The 12,264-nt window shown below is 42.5% G+C and overlaps 1 protein-coding gene across 1 annotated transcript in view; it reads right to left on the bottom strand.

Annotated features, from left to right (window-relative positions):
• LOC108693977 (protein jim lovell-like) overlaps nt 1-11,808 on the bottom strand; it is a 40,339-nt gene extending 28,531 nt beyond the window's left edge. Inside the window, exons 1-6 of the mRNA XM_018203223.1 lie at nt 11,603-11,808; nt 9,471-9,671; nt 8,041-8,426; nt 7,691-7,934; nt 7,240-7,417; nt 5,227-5,361 (exon numbers count right to left, since the gene is read on the bottom strand). Coding sequence (XP_018058712.1) covers nt 5,227-5,361; nt 7,240-7,417; nt 7,691-7,934; nt 8,041-8,426; nt 9,471-9,644 — 1,117 coding nt within the window. The 5' untranslated portion in view covers nt 9,645-9,671; nt 11,603-11,808. The remainder of the gene's footprint in view (nt 1-5,226; nt 5,362-7,239; nt 7,418-7,690; nt 7,935-8,040; nt 8,427-9,470; nt 9,672-11,602) is intronic.
• Nucleotides 11,809-12,264: the final 456 nt, after the last annotated feature.

The raw sequence follows: 12,264 nt of genomic DNA, 5'->3' as shown, positions 1-12,264 counted from the left end.
GCACAAATGGGTTAAAAACTATCGAGTGTACGCATACACGGAATGGACAAAAAAAATTATTATATGAATATATAATATATAAATTGTTCACACATCGTTATATCGTACTGCATATCCTGGTGCGCGCGCGCTTGCGCGACCAAGATCTTGATGTGGAACGTGCTTTTTTTGTTCGTTTCTTTTGGACCGCGTTTTTATAGAGAGCCGCAACCCAACGTGAATGTAAGTACGCATAACGTGTGAATGTACGCGATGCGTGAGAGGAACATTACAAGACGCCGATGAACCTCGCCGATCCCTCTTTTGAGAAAAGCGAGATCGATCGAATCGCGAGCGAGAGGCGGATTTTCGGCCAGCCGGTTTCGCGACTTACGACCAGCCGTATGAAAAGCGCGAATTTCGAGAAGAAAGAGAAGAGGAAGAAAAAAAGAGATAGGCAAGATAAATAAGACAAGGGTAGGAGGAAGAGGCAGGCAGAAAAGCGAGGGTGTCCGTGCTCCCTGCGCTTCTTCGTCGTGCACAATGGAAAGAGAGGAAAGAGGAAAACGCGAGACATCACCCTGGACGATAATGGTATAGAGAGCAGAGAATTATACTATAAGAGTTCGCGCACACGACTGGCCATATATCAACTCACTCGGTTGTTCCAATCCGCGATAAACGAGAATACAGGATGTATCATATGTCCTCTCACGCGATTCTCAGGCAAGTTGTTTCTTGCTCAATTCGACTTCTGTTCATGATTTAACACACCGCGCTCTCGTTAAATGTACATGTACCGGTTCATTCTCGCACCAACAAAAAAAACACGTCACGGCTACAATGGGCTTTTTATTATCTGGGATCTGAGGGTGACTCTCGTCCCGGATTGGCAGAGGTAAACGCAATCATTTCACTGTTGCCAGAAGAAACAGCCGAAGATAACTCGAATCTTCGGTGATCGTTTCTTCGGACAAGCGTGAACGCGTTTACCTTTACCCTTTCTCTCGTCGCCGGAACGCTTTCGCGTGTTTCCGCGACAGAAAATATTCACGAGAGAAATAAAAAAAATAAAAAAAAAAGAAAAAAGAGAGATCTACGCGCTGCGAACAACGTGGCGCAACTCCGGTCCTAGGGTCGCGAACTCGGCGTCTCGTCATGGAACAAACGAAAACTTTTAGACCAACAAACGTGCGTGAAAATACATGAAATGCAAGAAGCGATAACAAAATATGTGAGAGAGCTTTTAATGTTGAAATTCCAAAATTTAAAGAAAAAAAAACGGAGAGACGCGTTTTCCGTGGAGCAGAGGAGCCTAAACGAAGGATCTCGATCGCGATGGCTTGAAGTGCGATTTTAAATGTCAGCCCCTCTTCCTCGAACGGTACGAAAAACTAGATTCAAGGCAACAAGTCTCTGACGTTGAAAAAAAAAACGACCTTCGCTATCAATGCGAGCATCTGTCCAATCTTTCTTTTGAAAGTGTATCGCGCGCGACACATGACACACTCTGACATAGCATATACAAAGAAAAATGGAGGCAGAACGCAATATTCGTCTACCGTAACGAGCTTAACAAATGATAACTCTCGCGATTCCACGGGCACCTGGCGCGTAAGGACATCGCGAAAAGAATCACCGTCATCGAGTAACACGTCAGGAACCGCGCGATCGCGAGTACGAATTCGAGATTTAGCAACGCTAGCATTGACAGAGAGGCCGCTCCTCTCTCTCCGAAATTACCTTGATTCCCACGTTGGATCACCGCATTAGGGCGATCATGTACCTTAAAAGCTAACGAAAAAACCGATCTAAATGCCTAAAAAACCTTCCTACCTCTTCATCTAAACTAATAAATATATTAACGTTTGGTTTTTTTTACGCTATTCTTCTCTCTCAATATGTCTCTCCTTCAAAGATTATCCCTTCATGTTCATTTCTTTCATAATAACGACTGTTCTAAAAATTAAAGGGAAATTGAATTTTATTGTCCCTCTATAGTGAATTGTTATCGCATCGCGTATAAACGCGATAATTTTATATTTCGATTTGTAAAGGGATCCCGATCACGAAAGATACGGCACGCCGGGCGGACGATTTCCGGCTCAGCCATCTGGGGCGACCGGTATCCGGCTGCATCAGCTGCTCAGTGTGCAGCTGTCATCATACATTAGCAGATGCAAGCAAGCTGGTCTCCGTCGTCTCGGCAAGAAACTTGCATTGCCAACCAACCGAAATAACCGACAAAAATTTCTTATTACCTTCCTCATGAGCGAACGGAAAAGGAATTAGCCGAAACTTCGTTCCGAATTTTTGTTGAAATTAATCTATTAAAAATATTTATTACATATGCCTAATAAAGTTAGATACTTGTGATATAATTTGTTATTAGCTTCGTTATGGTAAAACTGATGAAACTATCGTAACCTATCGTACTGCTGAGAAATTGTACAGTAGTCTTTCCGTTTTGTTGTTACGTAATATATATAATCGCCTTGATATAACAATTCAACGCACTTATACATGAATTCGCGATAAATCTGGGTCATCAGTAAACAGATAGTTCAATTTATTTAGTCTTATCTTCGTTAACGCATTCTCGTTAAACAACAGAAAATTTATCTCTTCATAATCTCAATTTTTCACTCGCCGGCTCACGATAAACGTAACTGTTAAACTGTAATCACGTTAAATGTTACGTATTATATATGTAATATAGCTGTTTCTACCAAAGTTTCCTCAAAAACTATAATCGCTTGACCTTGATTTTATTGCAAATTGACGTAAAATCTATCGTGAAATGATAAAGTGATTTTTCGTTATTCTTTATGACTGCGAATTTCGAAACGACATCTTTTGCAAATAATTGACACCGCGATAGAAGAATGTACGCATATCTTTCGTCACCAGAAAGTTCGCTTCTTGTCGTCTCTTTTGTCTTTTTCGATAGAAATCTTCCCTACCACGCGCGTTCGTTCCAAGTTTCACGTGGCCCCAAGGTCAGGTGAGCGTTCGTGGGAATGCCTCGACCGGGCATTAAGTATACATGCCTGTTATACTACACAACATGATTAGCTAGATTTCTCGTGTCCGCTACGAGAGGTCTGAAAAAAAATTAATTTGAAAGATTCACTCGGTCTTCAAATAATTAAATCCGTTTTGCATACATTCAATTAAATATGACACATAAAGTAATGAGTCATCTAGTAATAATTAGATGACTATGAGAACGCATAAAAAATGGAAAAAAGAAATAGCTTAAAAAATTATATCGATACAGAGTCTCAAGAGGGATAAAAATTTACATAATCCAAAGAGCATCGATCAGCATCGATCTTACTGAAAGTAGCTCGTCAATGTTCTCCGCAGATTGAAAATCGCACGCAAATGTAACCATTGAATATAATAACGGAAGGAGGAAAAATAATGTTTTAACGACGCAATTTCTAATCGCTTAGAAATTCGAGTGATGTCACACTAGAGTCGGATAACTGCCCAAGTTATGAAACGATTACTTCCGAGTTATGCCGAGAATCAGCGTAAAATGATCATTGTCGAAGGTGCTCAACGTCACCTACAATACTACAATATATATCGTAGTATCAAATTTCATGAAAGGCACGTAACGCCGATTAGAGAGCCAAGGCGAGATTGCTGGCTCACGCTCGCTCGATCGCACAAGCCCCGTTATATTCTTACCCACCGAGAAGCAGCTCTCACGTTGCTCCAGCTTCAATTTCCCATAGCAACAGGGGAACAACCGGATACGTCCCGAAATTTCCTTCGTTATTTAATCGCTGAGCCACGACTTCCGCGAATGAAATCAGACTATAAAATAGCGAATTATGTTTCATATGTGTTTCCGCATCAAAACAAGTATGTCATTTCATATAAAAAACAATCGCGTGTCGAAATTCCTATCGTTGAATTTATCACGCAATGCATTATTCAACTTGGTGGAAAAATTCATGAACGTGAACGAAACGAACCCGTTTCAAAGATAGAGAGACTATCGAGAGAGACATCCTACTCAATCCTTATACTCATTGATCTTTATACCTACATGTTTCCAGTTATCGATGATGCGCGATTCCGTTTATAACTATTTTTAATTATTCTTACTGACATTAATTATCAATAACACGGTGCTTGATTAATAAAAACGTCTCGTTGTATCTGAAAGAAAATCGATAAGCTTAAAAAATAATCGATAGTCCATGCTTTAGACTTCGTTCAACAAGGTACAATATATAGTAAAAGATTCTATGATCTCTCGATTCTCACCACCTATCTTGATTATCTCTTTCTATATGTTATTTCATCAACATTGAGTATACTTTATTTACGTAAAAATAATACTAGAAAATTCCGCGATGTTACTTCTATCTACAATTTACTGTAACTACTGTTATATGAAACCGCATGTAACTATCGTCGCGGATAAAGTATAACTAACTGTAATCGTTCTTTGTAGATTTTTTACGCGCGAAATTGACACGAGATATTGAGGTCTCGTGTTCTCCCTGCGGGCTGTCCTCGCGATGTCGTAACTCCTTTCGGAGGAGAGAGAGGCCGTAGAGTCGCGCATTGCGAGGCTAACGAAGACGAGACGACAGAGAACAAATGTCGAGAACCAAATTATGGAAAACGGAATGTTGTACGATAGGAAAAAAGGCACGCGCGAACGCATGTGCGGCTCGTCTTACGTCAAGTCTCACTTGTCGCGACACTACGTTAAGAAAGGAAAAAGATAAAAAGACAAAGAGAAAGAACTTAAGAATTCTTAACAGAAAGCTCTACATGCTCCGATAGAAAATAAAAAGCTCTTTCAGAGACCGTGCTACACTTGAACGCACCGGAATCTAGGTTGAACCACGTTATCAACAACGAAAGAAAAAGAAGCTCCGCCCCGCCTGCGCAATAGACACATACAATTACGCGCGCAATTATGTCAATACGTCATCGAAACTTTTATCAACGTACTCGCGCTTGTGAATGAGCCATTGTCGGTTTGTCACATTAGAAAAAGATATCTTATTTCTATCTTAAAAATTTTCCATATTCTCGAGTCCATTCAAACGCGAGTACGCGCGTTTCTATTCTACATGGCCATAAATTTGTTTAAAATTTGCATTTTATCAGTGATGCAAATAACTCGGATTCTAAATTAGATTTAGAACAAATTATGCGAGTGTCTATTGTTACGGGGGGCAAGAGGCAGATGAAACATGAAGCCACTGAGCCTACCTTGTGAGTCGCGATGAGCCTGTGCGGCCTCCTGAGCTGCGAGGAAAACCTCATCTCCCGTTCCGGGAGCTGCCACGGAGCCCACAACACCCCCCGCATTACTTCGGTCACCGGTAACATGCCATGAGCCCATACCTGCTAAAATAAATTATCGTCCGATAAATCTCAATATAAATATTTTATTAAATATTTACTCTTTGCATGATACGACGTTGTATATCATTAATTAAAAATTTACAAGATAAATCGTGAGTAAAGATATCGCTATAAAACTGAAAGCTACTTTGACTCAATTTATAATTGAATTAAAACTGTTCAATTAATATCAAGTTGCAAGTCTCAGAAAAATCCTTGTTTGAAAATTTCGAGTGATTTACGCAATTAACATGTCAGATGAAAGTAATAATAAAAACATTATTCTAGGAACGAAGAAGGTACTTTATTCATAAACTCTTTTAAAGGGGAACAAAAATATAGGAGTACATATGTAATACTGACCAAGAAATAACGCAGCAAAACCCAGGGTTTCACAATTGAAAAGTCACACATTTCCCTTATACAGTGGGAGTGCTTAAAATACATTTATATTATACAATATTCTTCTATATTCATAACTCGTTACAGCAAGTAATATTTGGCAAGTTACGTGAAATATCATAACACATCCGCCCCGCAGATCGTCATGCTCACATACATACGTACAGAAGTCACACAAATTTTAAGTAATTTGGCTTAAATAGTTTACATGTAACACATTCAAGAAATATAGACAAATAATACTGATAGATTCAGACTATTTAAAGTTCAAATAACTTTGTACATCAACTTGTCGTACTTCGAAATTGCACGTGTGTATTACAGAATTACCATTAAATTTGACTAGTTTAGAAGTGATTCTTGTCGGAATTTCAATTCCCGGGTAAATGTAATGTTAACATGCAAACAGAAGAAAGTCTCAGCAATGTGCATGTTATAAGAATTATATTCGATCTTTAAGTGATTTAAGAGTTTAGATCAGTCTGTTTCAAACAAACTATATAGTAATTATTAATGTTAATGACCGCCATTGATTGGGCTCGACGCTAAAAGAACGGTGCATAGAATGCTACAATATTCGCGCGTGTTGCACACTAAGTCCGTCTAGGCTGGACCGGGGTGAAGATTGGACTAGAAGGTTGGTGTTTCCATCTCCTCCTGACGACGTTCAACTTTTTCAAATAGAACTGCAACGTTGAGCGATTAATGCCGTACATCTCGGATGCCTGAGTGGTGCTAACCCCCTGTTGCAATATTGCCTCCAGGGACATTTTAACCGAGTCTAAGCTATACTTTCTGCCCTGCTTGTTCGCCAGTGATTTAAGCAACGCGGCTACGTCAGCGTCCGGGCGCGGCCGTCTCATGTTTGGCACTTTATTACATTCGAGGAAATGGGAAGCCCATGGGGCACCACCGCCACCATTACGATCACCATCGTCACCAATACCGAAATTCCCTCTCGACCGAGACCGCGCTCCCGCCCCCCCACCTGCAACGAGGAAACCCAAGCTAGTGTCGGCCAATTTATTACACGTCCCGTTTTAATAGATAACAAACAAAACAACGAAACGATTTCGCGACACCAAAACTAATTCGTTCAACGTACACAAGCCCTTCCTAATTGCGATCAAGAGAGAAACAACTAATTATCGCGATCCAGCAATATCGAGATTTCCGTTCAAGAATCACTATCCAATCGTACAAGACGTCAAGCTCTGCTTCGATCCAAATAAACTTTTTGGATCGAAGATTCGCTAATGTCGTTGACTCTTTCTCAGAGCATATAATTTTATACAAAATGCAATTACTCGCTACGTATACTTCATATTTTTACATGCGCAACGCTACTTAGCGATGCGCAAGTTTAAATGCATATATTACAATTCACATTGCCTCTAAGTGAGAAAAAAACCCTGCGTTTCGCTACGATAAAAAAAAAATAAATTATAAATAACGAATACATTATTTGAAACTTACCGGGGTGTTGGGCGGGGTCATGGGACGGTCCAGCTCGATTGTTGTCCTGTTCTATGTCATTAAGATCATTCATATCTTCATCCAGCGTTAGGTCTTCGACACCCTCCTCAGCGTCATCTAGGTATTCAGACTTTGGCTCGATGAGATTATCATTTGGCTCGGGTTTTTCGAGTGGCAGCTATAGAATATTAAAAACGCATTAGAAATCTTAAAAGAATCTCTATGAAACAAAACATAATCCGTAAAAAAGAAAATTGTCTCGAACCGTTTCCACACTGCAGCGGTAAGGAAAAGGTAAAAACCAAAGCAGTAGAATAGAGAACGATTTTTCTTTACCAACGAAGCGAAAGAAACAGCGCTTTTAACGACAGCCTCTATTAGAACGTTGGCACACCCCCTCCCCTCCAAAAAAAGGAGAGAACGGAAGAAATTGTTCGTAGAACAATTTTACCTGTAACATCTCATCGGCAGGCTTCGTCAACTGCGTCATTAAAGCTGACCTGCCGAGAGAGTCTGTTGGGTCTGCGTGTACTTTTTCGTCTGCCACTGGTGCGATACCAAGCGCCGGTACACCCATTTGCTGAGGCATGTCGCTGGAATTCGATGCATCCTGATTTTCTATCGTACTATCTTCGGTTAAACTTCTTCTTCGAAACCTTTTTCTTTTTCTTGATGTTGGACTTTGTGAACCTTCCCTGTAGGAACAAAAAAAAAACATAAAAATTAGCAATATTTTTGAAACGAATAGATTACATTCACATCTAAACAACATAATGAAATTATTCTCCATCCAAGACTTACCTCGAGGACAACCCTTTCGACACTTGAGGACTAGCCGTATCCTCTGGTATATCCCCCACGGAACTTTGCGCCAAACTCTGCCTAGGAACTTTGTTCTTTTCTATCGTCAGACCGGAAGACGCGTGTGGAATGTCTAACGACGGTGCTGTTGGTTGTGAGACGGTTTTCTGTGGCCTGGACTCCGTCTTACTACTGCCAGCAGTTTTACTTTCCGAAAGGCCCTTAATTTGCAGAGACTCGGCGGCTTTGAGGAGTGCTGCCAGTTGGTCTTGGGAAATATTTACTTCCCCTCTGTACATATAGTCCATCATTGCCTTAAGTTCTTTGAATTTAACATCTTTGAGTATAAACACTGGATGCTTGTCATAGTGTTCGCTGAGGAGGCACTGTAACACAAAAATACATAATCTTTTTCAGACAAACGAGTACAATAGTAGAGTTACAAATATATAATAATTTATTTTCCTAATTTCTATTTAATGTAGATATTATATTTAATATTTACTTTCTACAAGTTTAAACATTATTCGTAGATTACGTGGCATAAACACAAGTATTTATTTAGCAGCATTAAAATATTGATCTCTCATATATCCTATATTACAGCTAAAAATGCAAAGTGCCGCATCTGGTACGAGCTAACATCTACAGACAGGCACATACAATTCGAGCATATTAATTTTCATAGAGCAGCATTCAATTATTGCAACAGCCACTCTTGCATCCCCACCCATATTAGGGTAAAATCCCAGGGCAAGTGCCCTGGAAATCAGCCATCTTGCTTTCCTTGTATTGATCAAGAGGACCTAGGAGGGGGCTTCAGGCTTTTGCTCCCCACTCTCCCCCACTTCACCTCCTACACTTCTGCCCAGGCAACGTTCAACAAGCACGGCCATCTTGTTTCAACTTGAGATCCCCTTCCTCCCACCCCCCCCCTTGCTTCTCAACAATCTATCTCACTCCCTCCCAACATTTCGTATTGATCTAACCCGAGCCAAATGAACAAAGAAATAAAAGGGGGAAAGCTTCATCCAGCACAATTATTAATATAATTTGTAACGTTCATAATTATTCTTTTGAATCAAAATTCTTCCAATTATAATTCGCATTTCCATTAACAAATAATTGAAAATCATTAAAATTGTATCAACGTTGCTAAATTATCGCACGTTGCTAAAATATCGTTGCTATATTAATCATATCTCTACTTTCAAATATTCGCAATAATAATCAATAAATTTATTATTACAATGCAAAAGAGAAAAGAATTTTGCTCAATTATATCAATTTAAAGAAAATATTAAGGAGATAAGAAAAGACCTACAAGATCTAGTATCTTGAAAAAAAGAGAATCGCTTCAGAATATCTCTAGGAAGATAGGAAAAGACTGTAAGATTAAATAGTAATAAATAACAGAATATTTTGCTCACCTCAAAGTATGGACTGCACGCGGAGAGGACTACTTTGTGGGCCTTGAGAGTCTTCCCCTCCGCCGCCAGGGTGCAGTCGACCAGCGTCCCGCTTTCAAGGAGTGTGTCGAAGTTTTGTATGAGCGTACTTTGGTGGTTGTTCCACCTGAGACAGAACTGCTGGTCGTCCTCCATGGTAGTTCTGGCTTCGTTTCCTCGTTTCTGCATAGATGAGAAAACAAGCGTGAAAAATGACATATCGTATCCACAAACGTAAAATCAGATAACATAAGAGTGCGGAACCTGCCGAGTCGTCCTCTCTCTTCCTCTCTCTCGCACTATTTCTCCTAATCGTACCGTATCGATCGACCGAGCGACCCGACGCTATCTCGTCCTCCCGCGACCGATTATTATCGCGCACATCGAGCCGAACGACGTACCCGGTAAAGTACGTCTCTCGACTTTCGTACCAATCCGACCGTCCTCTCCCGTCTCGCTCTCACTCCCTCTATCTCTCTCTTCGCACGCGACCCTCGCGGGAGGACGACGGAGGCAAAAGCTCCGTAACGAAGCGGCGAAGCTTCCAAAATGGCCGTATGAGCGATGCGTCGGTCGAATCGCTCTTCTAGCCTTTTCCTTTGTGCGTGTCTGGTAACGGTAATGGACTGCCTGGTGGGGATGATGCAGGAGGACGCGCAAGCACCGCGCACGCGCACTCGCGACGTCCGGGCTGCGCGTACCGCTTGCACAACGATCGCGCGGAGACTCCTGGGACTCAGGGGCGGCTGCTGCGGGTACCACCGCCACCACTAGACCCCCTCGCCCCTCTCGGAGGTAGTTATCCCACTGTTTCTTTTATTAGGACCATATACATTTATCAGTACTGAAAATCAAGAGCTCACTCGTGCACAGATTTTCAATACTAGCAGTGTATATACGGAACCTTCAAATGTGTGGCGATTTTTTAAATGATATCGATAGAGAATGTAACGTTACGCAATTACCAGAACAATCCAATCGAAAACGAATACCAAGAACAGAAAAAAAAACATGTGATTACCTGAAGACGGTACGACGTTATCGATGATTGGCGATGACGAAAAACTTGCTCATTACAAGTGACCAAACCAATTCGCGATCGAATCGCATATTTTTATCACGATGTTTTCGTTATCACGTCGCGTCGCCGGCCGAAGCGACAACGAGCGAAACCAGGACTGGTCTAACCCGATTTACGTCAGCGCGATTTACATTAGCGGCGCGCAATAAATACGGAAAATCGATCACGCGGCTCGCGAGCGATGTTGGTGGGGAACGACGGAGGGTGAGGTGAGGTTACCGCACACGCAGCAAGAAGACTGGAGCGAGTGCACTACGCAGTCGCGAGGTGCTGACTGCTGCGCAGGGAGCAAAAAAAAGGAGTGAAAGAGCAAAAAAGATGCGAGTTGTTCCTCGCTTGCGCGATTGCGTAATCTATTTATATTGTTATCTTGCGCGCGCGCGCGCGAGAGAGAGAGAGAACGCGTTACATCAGGCATTGCCGAGTGCATGCGCAAGAAACAAAAACAAGTTGACAATTTTTTTCCAGACCATATATCAAGCGCGCGTTGAGATACGGCACAAGAGAAAAAAAAAAGCGGGACAGAAAGAATGAGAGCAGAGGAACCATCTTGCAGCGACGCGAACCGCTCACTCCTCGCGAAGAGAGGAGAGGAAACCGCGAGAGCCGGAGACGTGGAACGCCAATATGGCGGTCGGCGAGGTCGGACCCGGGACAAAATGGCGGCGAGTGGAAAGCTCGCGGCGGAAAAGCAACGGCCGATCGATCCGCTTCGCGCTCGCGCGCACTCGTGCTCCGACCGAATTCCTCGCGATTTCGTGCGTCGCGCCTGGACAATAGCAAATGAGATCGCAAACGCCACTTACACGCGGATGAGAGATCAGTTTATCTCCGTTTTCGAACATCGCCACGAACGATGATAATGGATCGCGAGAGATAAAATCGCGACGAAAACACTCGCCATTCCACGGACCCGCCCCGCCACGCCATGTCGTGTCATGTCGTGTCGTCCCCGCATTCTCGACGCTGATTTCCCGTCGACCAGACGCGTCTCGCCTATATCACGCGGGAATTTATATACGTACTCACTCACCTAATAAGGGAGATATAAAACAATCTAATATCACAGCAATGGAGTCGGTGAAAAGTGTAAAGCAGCGTGGAGAGTCCAGGCCCGGCGTCCGCCTCGTGCGCTGCCCTTTTCAACAATGGCGCAGCTCAACGCCTTCTCGGTTCGGCCACCGTTAACTGCCGTTCAGCCGTTCGAGGGCGCAGACGTATGAGGCAGCGATGAGGCGACGAGGCTACGAGCCGCGGCCCGCAACTTGGAGCGAGCGAGAAGGAAAAACAGGAAAACGGCGCGCATGCGCGTCGCACGGAAATTCGCTACTGCGACGTGATTGCGAATACCACTGACGCTGCTGAGCGCTAGCGAGGCCGAATTACGTTCGGCGTCAAGATGGTCGCGATTTCATTTTTCACTGGCATCCAAAACGCGCGTCCGACGATCTCTATATAATCCAGCTTTTCACGAATCCTCGGAAAAAAACGAATCTTTCTTGTCGAACTCCACCTATCGAAATAGAACGCATTCTAAAAGTCATCGAAAAAAAAAATCAGTCCAACCGCAACGACGGCACGTACTTATCGATTTTCAACTCGCATTTTATCGTGGCACAAATTCTAGCATCAATTTCACCTCAAGCGGTGCATACAATGAGATTTTAAGACGCAAAACTCAAACCCTAAGCCTTA

Source organism: Atta colombica, unplaced genomic scaffold (assembly GCF_001594045.1).
Source record: "Atta colombica isolate Treedump-2 unplaced genomic scaffold, Acol1.0 scaffold112, whole genome shotgun sequence".
Classification (NCBI taxonomy): Eukaryota; Metazoa; Arthropoda; class Insecta; order Hymenoptera; family Formicidae; genus Atta; species Atta colombica.
Note: the sequence above shows the minus strand (reverse complement) of the source record. Positions and strands in the feature narration are given on the sequence as shown.